The 17,084-nt window shown below is 40.3% G+C and overlaps 1 protein-coding gene across 1 annotated transcript; it reads right to left on the reverse strand.

Annotated features, from left to right (window-relative positions):
• Positions 1 to 704: 704 nt before the first annotated feature.
• Positions 705 to 16,317, reverse strand: LOC110300933 (beta-defensin 1). Its single transcript, XM_021171146.3, has 2 exons — positions 16,138 to 16,317; positions 705 to 1,450 (listed from the first exon to the last, which is right to left on the reverse strand). The coding sequence occupies exons 1-2, from the start codon at positions 16,196 to 16,198 to the stop codon at positions 1,302 to 1,304; spliced, it is 210 nt and encodes a 69-aa protein (XP_021026805.3). The 5' UTR covers positions 16,199 to 16,317; the 3' UTR covers positions 705 to 1,301.
• Between the last annotated feature and the right edge of the window lie 767 nt (positions 16,318 to 17,084).

The following is a 17,084-nucleotide window of genomic DNA, read 5'->3' on the forward strand; positions in this document are numbered from 1 at the left end:
AGAAATCTGCCTGCCTCTGCCTCTCAAGTGCTGGGATTAAAGGTATGTGATACCATGCTAGATCTTTATTTGATTGAAAATTTACACTGCTGATCTTTCTTTACTGATAGTAGTTCAACACATTACTATATGTTATCCATCAGGAACAGAGTGTTATATGACCCAACAGACCACTTACCTGAACATACATAGCTTACGTAGAACACCCCATCATGAGTGGAGGTTGCCTATCTGAAATCAGACCTGAGCACACCCTGAAGACCTAAGTTAGGTATAGAAGAAGGGACCCCATCCACATTCACTGGGATTTATTCTCTGAGTAGAATTATCTTGGTTTCTTGCTGAGGTTTCCAGGTTAAGGAAGAAATTAAAAGAATGAGTTTTAACTACTGTGTCTGCATTATGGAGAATATTTGAGTCTACTCAATGTCCTTCCCATTGTCAGCATCTCCTTTACTCAGCTTTTCTCTGCAGAAAAGATCATCTCATTGGTTAATATTAGTGTGGCCTGGGAAATAAATCGTCTTTACAATAAGACTTTCTTTTTGACCTTTGGAATAAAGATCCAAGTACCTTTTATTTATCTTTTACCAAGAGTTGAAAATGAAGTTTTGGAGGCAGGTTATGAAAACTACCACATCATGTGTGCCATCAGGAGATGGAAGAACATTTTCAGGAAAAAAAAAAACCCAAAACCTGGATGTCATGATTGCTTTTATTCATTCATGCATGTCTACAGACACAACAGCAAAAAAGACCTGAAACACAGATGTCCCAGTCCCAACACAGATTTGTTATACACAATTATATTTGAAAGTTGTGGCTGAATCTTTTTTAAAAGTACCAGGAAATCCAGACATTACCCATGGAGGATGAGCTCTGGTTGGACAACTTACAGTTATAAAGGAGTTTCTATTGCTAAGGTTGCAGATGGGGTGTCATAGAACTGACTGTTAAGACTGTGGAAGAGTCATTCTCTTTTACATCCCAGGAAGCCTGTGTACCGTGTTCTCTGTTCAATTCTGTGTGACCTTCCTGTGCTGGATGCATCTTGCATGGTGACAAAATTACATAGAAGTGATATCACTCAAATTGTGACCATCATTACTCAGGGCCAGGCAGATGTTCTGGATTTTCCCACCTCTGTTCTAAGCCCAATACTTTAAAAAAATTGCTCTTCTAAACAGAGAAATAAAATTTATTTTGATATGATGTAAAGAAACTTCAAAAACATTTCATTTATTAAAACACTAATTTTACAATCCCTCGCTCGTCCTTTATGTCCATTCTTCAAACTACTGTCAGCTCTTACAACAGTTGGGCTTATCTGGTTTACAGGTTCCCTGTAGTTTGGTATTAGATGGGCAGCTGGAGCGGAGACAGAATCCTCCATGTTGAAGGCATCTGTATTGATCTGTTCTTCGTCCAAGACTTGTGAGAATGCCAACACCTACACGGGGAGAACAAATATGTTTAGACTTTTATCTGTAACTACAAAAATTTGAGGCCATTTGGTAAATGCAAGACAGACAAGCTGGAAGCCTATAAACGAAATGCTCTCTTAAAGGCCATTGCTGTGGAGTTGATTTTGAGACTAAGGAGGCTACACTTTAATATTCCAGTATAAAGAGAGGCTCATGAACCCCTATCCTGAACCAAAAAGCTATTGATAATAGATAGTTCCTAGGGGAAAAAAAGATTCCACTTTCTTTAAAAGTATGGCTCCTGATAGTCAACCTTGCTTCAGTAGATGGTACTTAACCTATAAATATTTGGTGGCATAAATTGATTTCAGTGAATTATTTAAAAGAAGGGGGGTGTTAAGAAATAGAGATGGGAATGTGAAGGTAGATTTAGGAGGAGTTGGGAGAATTGTAGGAAGGTGAAAATAACAAAAATATTGTATTAATTTAAAGAATTAATAAAATATAACATTAAAATATATGTCTGTATATACATAATTGTCTAACTTAAACTTGCAGGGCAATGTAGTCATGAAGTCTCAGACCTAGCCGAGGAAGCTCTTAGTGGTTTGTATCTTTCAGAAGAGGAAGAGTTAGTTACTTTAAGGTTTTTTTTTTTTCCCTAGTACATCAACCATCCTCTAGCGGATGGCCACACACTCAGATTCAGGCTTGAAAAAAACTTGGATGAAGATGGAATGCAGTGTGAATCTGGGAGGAATTACAGAGGGGTAAACATAATCAAATACAATGCATGGAACTGTCAAAGAGTTAACTGATGCATTAAATATGTATAGATACCATTATGACATATTATTCTGACATATTATATAATGTGACATCATGCAGTATATCATAGTATATTATCTACACACACACACACACACACACACACACACACGGTGGATTGAGGATTTTCTACACTCTCAGGGACTTCACATGCAGCAACAGAGCCAATGGCATAAGGGGATAAGCAACTTAATTGCTCACAGACTCAGCTCACCAGTTACATAGCCAGCTTCTACACTTACTGGATTTGTAGGCCTGTGTGTAGAGGACACTCACAGAGATTCAGCCTAGTAGCAGTCCTAGTGAGAAATGTGTCAGATCAGAGCCTGGCCTGGGGACCACTTTTTCTGTTCTAAGTTTTTAGACATCAGAGATGAATGGCTCAATACATCTGACTCTCCTAGAAACTAAACTGAAAAAAAAAAAAAAAAAAAAACCAAACCCTACAGGAGTGGAAAAGGGGAGAGGTACAGACTACAACATAGACAGAGGGGAAAGGTAATATGGCAACTCCACATTTTCTTAACTCTTCAATAAAGTGAATCCAAAATATTGAAATGCTTGAAATTCCAGAGGAGGCATTAAACATCTAGGTTTTAAATTAGGAAGAATTCAAAGATAAGTGAAATGAAAAGATCATTGTGAAATTTAGATGAGAAACTCAGCAAGTTGGAAGGAACCTTTAGCTGATTCTAAATGTAAACCATGGAAATAAAGCAAACATTGAGAATCCAGTGAAGATCATCATCCCAGACTCGATCAGTCACAAGATAGACTATAAGGAAAATTATATTTGACAAAGCTTAATTTTTCAGGTAATAATAGAAAGAGATATCAGCTAAAGTAAATGGAAATCTATGAATTGTAGATGAACGTTACCAAATCTAGAGAGAGACTGTCTACTTTAGAAGAACAGGCTATTCAAAAATAGACATGGCCCATGAAAAGATGATCCTTGACAAATAAAACTTAAGGTGATTTTAATATAAAACAAAGAAAGACTACTGAAAACTGCAGACACAAGTGACAGGTTACCTATGAAGGCCCATTCTCCAGAATTACAACAACAGTTATCAGTACAAACATTAAAGACCAAGAGAGAGAGAGAGAGAGAGAGAGAGAGAGAGAGAGAGAGAGAGAGAGAGAGAGAGAGAGCACATAGTGTTGTACATTTCCACCCATTAGAGCAAATATAAGTTAGACATCAGCTAAAACAGTTCACGACTGCTGTGGTAGCATTGCAGAAGATAAAAGATGAAAGCATCCTATATCCTATGAATAAAATTGGTGATAGTCATGAAACCTTGGAAACATAAATTTCCTGGGAAACATAAATTTCATGAGACTAATAAATGAAAATTATGAGAATTAGGGAAGAATCAAACATTTCATATCCCAAGGAGGGTGGTGGGGGGAGAAGGGAGGGAAGGAAGGACAGAGAGATAGAGAGATAGAGATAAAGATGGAGAGGGAGAAGGAGAGGGAGAGGGAGAGGGAGAGGGAGAGGGAGAGGGAGAGGGAGAGGGAGAGGGAGAGGGAGAGGGAGAGGGAGAGGGAGAGGGAGAGGGAGAGGGAGAGGGAGAGGGAGAAGACAAGTACTTTAAAAACCAGGAAAAATTATTGGAATTAGGACAATCTTTCAACAATAGTCCTAGACATAAATGGCCTTAATTTATTAGACAGGATGGCTGACTGATTGGTCTAAAGACAAAACCCAACTGTTTATTGCCAATAAAATCCAGCTGCACTGGAAAAGACCCAACCTGAAAATAAAGGGATGGAAATAATTTTCTGATTAAATATAATCTAAAAAGGCTCAAGAGTAATTAATTATATTCATATCCAACCAAGTAGACTTTAAACAAAAATTAGCCCCAAGTGAAGAAGAACTTCATTCTATAGTAATAAAGAGAACAGTCAATCAAGAAGATGTAATGAAGGAGGATGGGAATGATGGAAGAATGAAAGGATATGAGAGACAGCTTATTCCGTATACAACAGTGAGCTGCATCTGTGAAGCCTTACCGATATAGTTGCCTGAACAAGACCTGTACAATAACAACATCACTTGACACCATGGAGAGGGGACTTCTCATGAGGCATAATTCATAAATGAAGTTAATGGTTACTGAGAGAAGGAGAGAGAATCTGTTTCAGGGATAAGTCCATGATAGGTTCTCCACCCCTAAATACACACATATATAAACAAGGCTAAATGAACAGAGCAGGTTGTCTTTATATATGTGTATGTATTTATGTACGAACACTAACAATCAAAGAAGAGCTAATAAGTTTGAGAGGGAGTGGGGGAAAGTAGGAAGATTTGAAGAGTTGAAAGAGGAGAGATTAGGGTGGAAATGATATAAATACAGTACTCCTGTATGAAAATCTCAAAAAAATATAAAAGGAAGAAGATGTAATGATTGTAATATATATTCACCAATTTGGTAGATCCAATTTCATTAAATCAAAACACTATTGGGCATAAAGAGATAGATATATCAAGATTCAGTGCTAATGAGTGATATCAGTGCACTATTGTCAGTAGTTAATATTTTGGACAAAAATGAACAAAGAAACTTTACAGTAATTGCAACATAGACCAAATGATTGTAAGGACAGCCATATACTCTTCCATTTCAAGGCTCTAGAATATACAAAACAAATCTTAACAAATAAATGTTGAAATATTTTGTATCTTATCAAATTACAATATAATAAAGCTAAGAATTAGCAACAAGAAAAATGATACTAACACATAAATATATTGAAAATATATATGAAGTTTGCTTTTGAAAAAATTAGTAGGCCACTGAAGAAAAGGGGAGAGGGGTTTAAATTTTTATAGAAGTCAGATGATGGTGAAACATGCCTTTAATCCCAGCACTTGACAGGCAGAGGCAGGTAGATCTCTGTGAGGTCAAGGCCAGCATACTTAGGTCAGCAAGGTCTACATAGTTAGTTCTAGGACATCCAAAGCTACCCAGAGAAACTCTGTCTTATGAAACAAACAAAGAAACAAACAAACAAAGCAAAGCAAAAGACCTCAAAATAACAGCAACAACAAAACAACCAATTAAACAAACAAAACAAACTTCATAGAAGCAAATGAAATGGAAACAAACAATGAGCAATTACTACAACCCTGTGTGTATACCAACTGTCATTCTGAGGACATTTATAACTATCAGTGCTTACAATAAAAAAAATAAGATGTCACATAAGATAATGATACACCTTGAGGTATTAAAAAAAAGCAGTATCAATCCAAACCCCAAATGAGTAACAAGGAAATAAAAGTGTCAGTCAGAGCTGAAAATAATGAAATGGAAAACCCGGAAACAGTGCAAAGGATCTATGAAACAAAGGCTTGCTTCCTGAAAAAGTTAAGTGAGATATACAAAGTCACGACCACATTAGCTAGGAAGTGAAAAAAAAAAAAGGTGAAAACTGAAGCCAATAGTATTGGAGATGAATAAGGAAGTATTACATCTGATACTACAGAATGCCCGAAAAATTGTATTGCCATGAATTATATGATGTAGAATAAATGGACACATTCTTGGAGGCATTTGATCTACAGATAGTGAACTGAGACGATGTAGATCCACAGTAAGCAGTGAGACTAAAGCAGCAGTCACCCCCACCCCTCTACTACACCCACTCTCATGACCTGACCACCCCACTCCAATCACCAGACCCCCCCCCATCTGCCCTGTGCCCCCACCCTCCACCCTTCACAACCAACAACAAAGAAAAATTCACTGCTAGTGACATTTACTACAGCACTCTACCAGGTGCTTAATGAACCTCACACTATCCCACAAAATAAGGAAAAGAACATTTCCAAATCAATTATCCAAAGTAGTTATTAGACCTATGCAAAAAATTAGATAAGGGCCCACAACAACAAAAGAAGGCCTTGATGAACACATTAAAAATTCTGAATAAAGTTCTTGCAAATAATTCAGCAACACATTAAAAAGTCAATACATGATGATCAAGTCCATATGTGTAAGAGTGATTCTGCATGTGTGAAATAAGCACAATACAACCCATAAACATAATAAAGGGATGAGATTTTCACGGCCATGATGATAGATGCAGAAAATAACTCGGCGTAAACTTAATATCTACTATGCTAAAACCCCGAAGAAACCAGGGATAGAATGATCATGCCTCAACACAGCAAGATTTATATGTTACAAACTCATAGCCAGCATTATACTGTGTGGAAAAAATTTGAAAGTAATTCCTTTTAGTACCAGGAAGGAGTTGACTGTATGTATTTAATATAGTGTTTCTCTTAATTATCTGTTGCTGTGATAAAACATCATGACCAAAAACATCCTAGAGAAGAAATGGGGTTTATTTTGGTCTATGCTTCCAAGGTTGGGGATAGAGCCATCGAAGTGGGGAAGTCATGGTAAGAGATGGGAAAAACATAGTGGCAGAAGCAGGGAGCCAGCTGATCACATTTCATCACACAGGAAGCAGGAAGTCAAAACAGGAAGTGGAGTGAGGCTATGTACCTTCAGAAGCCTGTGACTTCTTCATCCAGTAAGGCTGTCCCTCCTGAAGCTCCCATAACCTATCCCAACAGTGTCACTTACTGGTGACACTATGTTCAGGTGCATGAGCCTATGGGGGTATTTCTTGTTCAAACCACAACCTTCTCCCTGTGGCTCTCTAAGGCTCATAGTCATCTCATGATGAGAATACATTTAATCCAACTGCAAAAGTCCTCGTAGTCTTTAACAGTTGCAACACTGGTCCAACACCCAAAGTCTCTTCTGAGATCCAAAACAATGTCTTAACATACCTTACAGAACAAATCACATACTTTCAACGTTAAACAGAATATACATTACCATTCCAAAATAAAGGAGTATGGGTACAGCAGGGAAAGATTAGACCAAAGCAAAACTGAAACCCATCCTGGAAAACCCAAATTCTTTAGGTCCATGTATGGCATCTGAAGCCTCAGCTTCAATAGGTATAGATGGCACTGACTCTCTAGCTTTGCTGCCTGCAACATACATTTTTGTCTTGGGCTGATTCCTGATTCCATTTCCTGTATGCAATTCTCCTTGGCAGATACCTCATGGATCTGGCATCTCAAACATCTTGGGCAACCCAAGCCCAAGATTTTTATTTTATTTTTATTATCACATCCTTATGCAATGGCCCCCTTAGGGATTCCTTGACTATACTCTGGCTTTGACATAAATTACCTGGCCTCCACAGTTCTCTGAAACTGCAAATGAAAAACCCATGATCCCCTCAATCTTGCATAATTTTTTTCTTAAAAAAAAAAAGTACCACATGGGTAACATTGTCAAGTTCTGCACCCAGCTTGAGATAGGCCCTGGCCACTTGGAGCTAAGTTGCAGAAGATTCTGAATACAGCACCCTCATAACCCGGAGGCCCACCCAGGTGGGGTCTTGCCTTCACAACACATTTCCTGTTGTTCTTGTCCAGATCATACAGCTTCTCTTCAACAAATACAAACTCTTTTTCAGCACACAATTGAAGTCTTACGTTTCCTTGTAATGTTTGCTTTCCAAACTGTATATTTTTAAAATTTCATCCTACCAGATCTGTTGCCCTAATAACCATGCCACAGACTCAACCCTATGGTGTGTTAAAATTTACTCCCTAGCAACAACAAAATAAATTAATTACTTTAATTTAGCTCCACACAAACTCTCAGGTCATAGTCAGAATGCAACTAGATTCTTTGGCAAAATGTCATCATTGGTCTCTAGTCAGGTACAATTTGAATCACTTTCTCCTCTGAAACCTCATTGGCCAGACCTCCATTGTTGGAATTTCCTTTAGGATTACTGTCTTTCAGGATCCCTCTAGCAAAGCTCATTTATCTCTGTTTACAGAATTCAATTTTTCTAGTCTGAAGCACCAAATTCTCCCATATTCCTCAGAAGAATAATATGTCTTGCTTTTCACAACACAGCCCCACTTTCCTGGTACCAACTTCTCTATGAGTTACTTGTTTGTGGTTGTAATAGAATTCCACTACAAAGAGCAATTTCAGGGGGAAGGGTTTCTTTTGGCTAATGTTTCAGAGGGACATGGTCCATCACAGAGGGAGAAGTCATGGTGTCTTAGTTACTTTTCTAATATTGTGACAAAATTCCATGATGAAGACAACTTAGAAAAGAAAGCATTTTACAGATTCAAAGGGGTAGAGTTCATGATGTTGGAACAAGGGCATGTAAGCAGGGATAGCTGACAGCTCACATCTTGAGCCACAAACAAGACACAGAGAGAAGAGCACCTGGGGGTGTGGGAAGGTTTTTGAAGTCTCCCATCCTACTCCCATGACACACCTCCTCTGACAAGGATGCATCTTTTAATTCTTCCCAAACAATTCCACCAACTAGAGACCAAGTATTCAAACATATGGAATCCATTCTTATTCAACCCTCCACACATAGCAACAGTAACTAAAACCAAGCAGGTAGAGTAGAGAGCTGACTTGTCACATTCTGTCTATATAAAGGAAGTAAACAAGAACAGGAAGTGAAGCAAAGCTTCTAACCATCAAAACCCACCCCCAGCTAACTACCTCCTCCAGCAAGGTTCCACCTCCTGCTTGAGAGCAGGAGGGGTGTTCCATAACCAAACACCATGACAGACTAGTGAACAAGTATTCAAATACATGAGCCAATGGGAAACATTTCTTGTTCAAACCACAACAGTGCTTGAATTCTTTACTAGAGAAATAAGGCAAAAAGAAAGAAACAGAAGGGATACAAGTAAGAAATAAAGAAATTGTATCTATTTGCAGATGATGTGATCAGATATCTAAAGAAAAAAATCTAAAAAGACTTCAAAGGCTTCTTAGATATAAGAAAACATTTTCAGTAAGGTGTGAGTTATATAATCAATATAGAAGAGCAAGTACATTTCTTAACACACCAATAAACAACTTGCTAGACAAGAAATAAGGAAAGCAAGCCCATTCACATTAGCCAAATATTTCACATTCCTGCATAATTTATGCAAAAATATTTTACACATGCATAAAAAACGAGGTTAGAGACCTCTACAATGAAACCTCTAAACAAAGTAAATGAATACACCAGGAAATAGACATTCTGTACTTATGAATCATTATGGCAATTTCACTGCAAATGATCAACAGAGAGGCATTTCCTATCATAATTGTATGGCATTCTTCAGAGAAATATAATAAGACACAATCCTTAAGTATAGAGTAACACAGAGAACTTCAAAACAACAGAAGCATTTCTGAACAAAAAGAGCAATATTGGGGGATCATAAAACCTGACTTCAAGTTATAAAAAAAATGGGCCTGGAAAAATGACTCAGTGTTTATGAGCACTGGCTGCTCTTACATTGGGACCCAGGTTTGATTTCTAGTACCCACAAGGTGGTTTAAAACCTGTGTTTAGCTCCAGTTCCAGGAGATTGGATGTCCTACTCTGACTTCTATGAGTACCAAGTATGCAAGTGGTGCACACACATACATACACACAATCCCCACCCCTATTTAAAAAATTATACTGCAGAGCGATAGTAACAAAAATATATATAATAGAAGGCATAGAAATAAACCTACACTGGTAATTTGGTTCTTGTCAAAGTTGCTATGCTGATTAATTTTTATTATCAAATTAGTTAGGCTAGGAAGTGATTGCCAGAATAGAAAAACATAGCTCTATGTGTCTGTGATTGATTCCCAGAGATGATTAACAAAAAGGAAAAAGCTCGGAGTGAGGGTAGCAACATTCCATAAGTGTTACAAGGTTCATATTTGTATATTCTTATGCAAAATATTTATGTATAGTGCATATCCAGACCTAGCTACACAATTATAATTTATTCTAGGAATTATAGACTAGAAAATAACTGAACTTTATAGAAATATATAGTTTTGATGTGCTGGACTCAAACCAAGGGTTATGGAGCCAGACTGTCATGTTACACCAGAAGAGCTATCCTACCAAGCTTAAGTGTAGAATGTTTTCTCTCATATATAGGATGAGGGAGCCATGGAGTAAGTGTGGGGCTGCTAAGGCTATAGAAGGGGAAAGGTGAGGGAGGACTAGGAAGAGCAATGGGGTTTTGGTTATAATCACAAGACATTGCATGCATGTATGGAAATGACACAACAGAACCAGTTACGTTGTATTGCCTGTATAACGTCAGCATTCTAGTCACACTCTAGAACAACTCTCCTGTGTGAGCTATCAAAGACCATGACACCTCTCAAACTAAGAACGGAGGAACCTAGATTGTGAGATCTCCCCCATTCTCACACCCTGGGCTGCTCATTTCTCCCTCATGACTGGCTACATTTATAGCTGTTCTTCGCTATCCAAGAAAAACATTGCCCCCCACCCAACTTGAAGACATGAAAACCGAGTTTATTGTCATAAACTCACAATATTTTAATTTTGTGTAAATATGATATATAATCTTGATATTTTCCAGACATTCTGAATCTCTACTCAGTAATGTTTTTTTACTTATTAATTTATTCTTTGAAAATTTCATACCTAAACTGGCATGAGACTTAAATCAATTCAGCATGACTTGGCATAGGGCAGATGCCTAAGGATTTAGAAAAGAATGACCAAAAATACTAATGAAGAAAATATATTAAGAGACTGAGTGTAGTATTTGAGCTTTATACATCTGTGAAAATAAATTCTCTTAAGTAGCCTTTTGGCAACTGAGCTACAGGGGGAGTTTGAGTCTGAGAATGAACATGCGCCAATCAGGCTGCACATGTTGGGACTTTGTGTTCTCAGGTCTCCATTTTAAATCCACCCTGAGACCTGTGGGTGGGACTCTGGGGTTGTATAATGCAAGTATAGGGAAATGTGAAGGTTTAAAATAAACACTGTAAGGGGAGACTGAAGAAGTTCTGATGAAAAGATAAAGTGTTTAGAGTAAAAGAACTTCAGGTGAAATGGAATGGGTTGCCAAAAGACAATGGTTTAAGAAAAAAATTGAGGCCTCAATTCACCCATCTCTCCCACTGGATCTACAGGTAGATTTGCCATTGAAACATACACCTGCAGAGAGGTCAAGTTCATGGGATAGAGTGTAGATGTGATGAACCATCTACAGTTTTGGGTAGAGACTTCAGACCCTCACTATGGACTTGATGGTGAGCAGAGGCTGAATGTCAATCATAAAAAGTAGCTCATCAGAGTCCTTGCTATCTTGCTATTGAGAGAAAGTCTAACTCCTGGCCAGGACAAGGAAATTGCTGCCAGCATGCTGGGGAGGATCCAGAAGCAATCTGGTTCCTCCAACTAGGGGTGTCAAAAACAAAAGTCAATGTCAACTAGGAATGCTGTTTTTGTGTAGTCCTGTGTGGAGGCTTGAGAGCAGGAGGAGTGTGTCTATCAATCTGTTTAAGCCAGGAGGGAAGAAAATCAACTACACTTGTCACTCCCAGGAAAAAAAACAACCAAAGGGCAAACCAGTTCAGGGATGAAAGAAGTCAGGCTCTCTTCTGAATTCAAGGAGCTCCCAATACCCAAGCTCAGCAGGACACTATGGCTACCTTCAGTCCTCTGCAGTGCCTCTCTTTAACATCACCAAGCTTGAATGCTCTGCTCATCTAGACTCTTCTTGAGAGAGAATGTATGAGTGGTGATCCCTTTGGAGAGCTTGGGGAGTTGAGTCAAAGAATGCAGGGACCCGAGTGGGTGTGTGCCTTTGTCACCAACCTGTCTGAGTCATGAAAAGATCCATAGAACAGCCCTGGCATAGTCCCCAATGTGGAAGAGATCCTAGGAGATAGATGACACAGAGCTGTCCCTTCAGGTGTGAAGTGAAACCCATGGAATTGCTTTGATGCTGCTTTGCAGTATTCTGGTAACGAGGGGCCCTCTCCAAACAGACATGGAGGCCTCATGGCTGGTTTTTTGAGCTAACAAGATTTGTGGTTTCTAGATGGGATCTGGACACCATAGAAGGTGAAATTCTATTACTGAAAGCTTTTACAGGAAGTGGAAGAGGCAGGAAGAATTAGGACAATCAGGTCAGGGTGGGGATTCCTGGATGAGATGCTGAGGAGGAAAGGGTGGTGACTGGGGTCACACACTGCTAGTGCCTGGAGTCATTTACCTGCTTTAAGGCAGAGAATAGGCTCAGCCTAACACAGTTGTATCTAGAACTTGCAGGTGAGGAAGGTAGGAGTTTGTGGAGTTGTGAATGCCTATAGCAGTGGGCTGGATTAATTCTCTGTCCTTCAGCGTTTGAGGACAGAAGACAGGTGTAAGAGGAGGAGTAATGGTTTTGTTGGTGGGAGTTCCTAGCATCTGTCTCACTTAATCTGGCCCTAACCATCTCTGGATTTCAAGGAGTTCAAGTCCCCACCCAATGCTTCCTTACATAACCCCACTAAAGTCTGGAACTGGACCCCCAACCTTCCGTTGTTTATCCATAAAATGTAGATGAAGGAGCCAGAGAAATACCCAGGGAGCTGAAGGGGACTGAAGCCCTATAGGAAGAACATCAATATGAATTAACCAGTACCCCCAGAGCTCCTTGGAACTATACCACCAATCAAAGAAAACACATGGTGGAACTTGTGGCTCTAGCTGTATATGTAGCAGAGGATGGCCTAGTCAGTCATCAATGGGAGGAGAGGCCCTTGGTCCTGTGAAGGCTCTGTGCCCCAGTATAGAGGAATGCCAGGACCAGGAATGGGAGTGGGTGGGTTGGGGAGCAGGGGGAGGGGGAGGGGATAGGGGATTTTCAGGGGGGAAACTAGGAAAGGGGATAACATTTGAAATGTAAATAAAGACAATATCTAATAAAAAAAAGAAAAGAAAAATGTAGATATTGATACTATGTTTCTCTTGGGAGTATTGTGAGAACTCAGTGTAAATGTCCTATTCATTTCTTTCTCTCTATCTTTTAACCATGCCATCTATCTGCTTGCCTGATGCATGCCATGCCCTTTGCAGCTAGGACAGAGTTCTACATCCAAAGTGGTAGGGAGTGAAGGAGTCTGCAGAGGCTGTGGTAGGGTCCTCTGTATGGAGTAAGATTCCCTGATCAGCCTAGTTCACTATGGTAAAGCAAGAATGTAGCCACATCTTCTACGGTTGCAGCAAAAGACAGAGGCCTAAATTTATGTGGCATCTTACCACTGTTAACTGTTGAGAAAGAAGGAAGACTTTAAGCACCATGCCCACCAAAATGAGTTCTGTTTCTCCTTCTATCTCAGCCTCTTCAAAGAAGCCTTTCTTGGTATGTTAGAGGAGGTCTCCTTTTTACAAGGTCTCTTGGCAGCCGATCCCAACAGCCTTTCCATGGTAGTTAGAGTTGCACACCTGTATAATCAGTGTGTGTGTGTGTGTGTGTTCTCCTCTAGAGGTGAAGGTTTATAGAGTCTGAGCTTCTCTCTCCCTGACTCCTCCCCTTTTCCCTGGCACACATCTATCTATTCATGTTTGTTGCTCACTAAATATTTGTTCAGTGCCAGCCTCAAGCACCCTTAGTGTCCAAAGACCTAGGTTGAGATCTTGTTATGTTGACCTCATTTCTGTTTTCACAGACTATTTGTACAGGGAGATAGTGGGAATCCCATTTCTTTAAATCTGGTCAGCTAGATGGTTTTGTCTTGTGGAGTCCCATGGACCAATTAGATGAGTCAAGATCTAGGGACTCTATCAGACACGGGGAGGTGGGGGGTCGACTGGCACCAGTGAGAGCTCAAATTGGACATGAAATCAGGCCAGCCCCACATACCCTCCCAGAAATAGAGCCCAGTACCCTCTACACCAAACTCTGAGTTCAGAAGGCGGTGCATGCTCAGAGACAATATGGCTAGAACAAAGCAAATGCTAGCAATTGCATGAGGTGATGGGTACAGTATAACTATAGGCATAACTGTTTCACAGTGTGTGCATTGCCCAAAACGGCATTTGGTATGTTAACCTACATGATTCTTTTTTTTTTTAACCTACAATCTATGACTATATCCAAACAAAGCAAATCAAGAATTGTCAAACTTCACACACAGAACTTAAGCCAAGCACATGCAAGATCCATCAGCAGCCTGGCTCTGAAGACTCTTGGAAGCCTGCATGTTTAGTACAAAAGACACAAGAGATTTCATTCTTCCTCCCCACCTAGAGCATAGGGGCCATAGCAGGTATCAACCCCAGAGAAAAATACTTTAACTGAATAGTGCCCTTCGCTATGGTCAAAACAGAACTCAGCAGTCCAGCAGATGCTCCTTAATGGTCAAAATGGAACTCAGTGCTCCTTGATCGTCTTCCTTGGCCCTTGGTACTCAGGGTGGTCTAAGCACCATAAACTTGGCTTTGGGGATGAGATAGACTCTGCTCTTGGCTATTTCCCAATAAGCAGCTGGAGAATGCTTGTACTGGCAGATTATAGAGACAGAATATTTCTATCCTAAAAGAATACAGTAGAGTGGCTCTACCAAGAAGATTTTAGCAATCTTCAGAAGTGGTTCTGGAGTCCAGTGCCATTCTTGTAATGGAGTCTTGAGAAGTATGGCTGAACCTGCCCACCTTTGCGAGGTGGGCCAATTTCTATGGTTTGAATGAGTTGCCTACCATCAAATTTAGAGCACTAGACACAATAAGAAGTCTTCATTCTGAAAGATATGCTTTTACGTTTTCTTGAATTTGGGCCATGAGAGGGAAATGTCTCCTTCCCACTCAGTGAAAGGATTCCCATCCCCACTCCCAAACACGCACCAAGACAGGTGTGTCAAATAGCATGCACGTGCTGTTGGGGTGCACTGGCGTTTTCTAGATCCCAAAAGAAGGGTAACTTATTACATGCACTTTTTTACCTCTCTAATGGGCTATCACACCACTATGCAAAACACTGTGTTGAAAATGTGCCTGCACCCAGATTTCACATGGGAAAATTGGGGCCTAATTTATTTTCAAATGCATAGCTCCATAGGTTAACATGATATAACCTGGAGAAGAGCAAACTGGGATTTTTCAGACAATCTCACTACTAAAATTTCTTCCCTAGAACCCTCCTGCTATTACTATGTAAACTAAAATTCAGAAATATATGACTTTCTTTTCTTTTTTTTTTTCTTTTTTTTTTTGAGACAGGGTTTCTTTGTGTAGCCCTGGCTGTCCTGGAACTCACTCTGTAGACCAGGCTGGCCTCAAACTCAGAAATCTGACTGCCTCTGCCTCCCATGTGCTGGGATTAAAGGCGTGCACCACCACTGCCCAGCAATATATGACTTTCTTAATGTGACCTTGGGAGAGATAGCTGTAGGGAACATATGTCCTTAGTCACTACTTCAGGGTCCTATTGTCTCCTATGCCAGAGACAAGCTTCTTAGGCTCAGAGAATCCTCTGGACAGATGTGAAGCCCTTCCATTTGACAGGTAAAATCATGCCTGAAGAATGTGACTACCAGGGAATATGAAAGGTCACCTGTCATCTCTTGACTGCATACCTGGTGTTTCCAGGCATTTACAACTGGCTGAGCTGGCTTGGTGAAGGGACAGGGGCACTTTGCCTACAGCAGGGAGGCTCCACCCAGAGACCTAACTGAGGCTAGTGTCTGTCTCTGGATCAAAAAGCTAGTCTCTGGGTGTGAAGAATCTTGCCACAGCCAAAGCAGATTCCTACACAAGATATTTCCTATATTCTAAGGACAAACATCATAGCTTGGAGATACCCACTACTCTCTGAATCCATACCAGGCTCATTTTGCTGCTGCCCAGGGCTGTTGACCACAGACCACTCAGCACACTCTTCTTACTAGACCTGGAAAACCAGGAGGCAGCTATTATCTGTACCCCCGCCCCCAGTCTCTGTGTCCCCAGTCCCAAACAAAGCCATCAACAAGTTCCCAAAGCTTACCTGGCTCCATCTGGGAGAAAAGAAAAAATATCATCACTAGGAGAAAGTAATGAGTCTTCATAGTGGTGGCAGCCAGGGTCCAGAGTGCAGAGAGGACGTGAAACTCCCAGGGAGTTGGGGTGACAGATGAGGCTTGAATGAGCTTGTTTTTTTTATAGGAACACTGGTTGCATAACCTCATAAATGAGCTGAAGGGAGGTGTTGCAAACCACAGTGAGGTTCTAATGACACCTTCATGCTATTCGCTGTGAGTAGAGCCCAAGTCCTGTGGGCACATTACCTCTCTCCAGCATCAGCTGGATTTCATTTTTAGCCTGGGAAATGGAAACAGGTATCTGGCGTTGGGCCTGTTCTGACTCTCAGGTTGGGATTCTAAGAGACACCAAACAAAGCAGTCCCCACCAGGACCCCTCAGGTTAGATAGGTTCAGAGAGCCTGTAAGAAGCCCAGCGATTCAAACAGGTGACTCTCTAGCTCTAGGCTACTATTGTTCTCTTCTGTTTAGCTCTTTCTCTTTACAGTGCTCAGGATTTATTTCCTCCTATTGTGATGCTGAACTGAGTTCAAGGATGAAAGACACAGTGGGATTGCTTTCTCATCTCCCTATATCCAGACCTTCCTCCCTGAGAGTCTCAAATCAGCTAGTGTTTCCATTTGGGATCATGTTACTGGGGTTTTCCAACTCTGGCTCTCCAGACAGCATCTGAGCTAAGTTCAGGGAAGTGCTACTGTCTCTTTGGTGGATGACCTTAGCTAGGCTCCACGTGTGTGGGTACTGTAGTGTTTAAAAATATTTTCTTTTGCATTGAATTTCTGGTGTAAATCTATGAGCAGATTTCCTAGAATATTATGAAGGATCTTATTTACAAGCAGCAGTAAACACTTCTGCCTAACATGTAAGAGTGGAACACACACACACACACACACACACACACTTGCTTTGTAAG

This window comes from Mus caroli, unplaced genomic scaffold (assembly GCF_978045245.1).
Source record: "Mus caroli unplaced genomic scaffold, Mus_caroli_1 scaffold_10, whole genome shotgun sequence".
NCBI classification, from domain to species: domain Eukaryota; kingdom Metazoa; phylum Chordata; class Mammalia; order Rodentia; family Muridae; genus Mus; species Mus caroli.

Coding starts and splice junctions, on each gene's coding strand:
- LOC110300933 (XM_021171146.3), bottom strand. CDS start 16,198: ATGAAGACTCATTACTTTCTCCTAGTGATGATATTTTTTCTTTTCTCC. Junction 1,451..16,137: donor TTTCTCCCAGATGGAGCCAG/GTAAGCTTTGGG, acceptor CTCCCCGTGTAG/GTGTTGGCATTCTCACAAGT.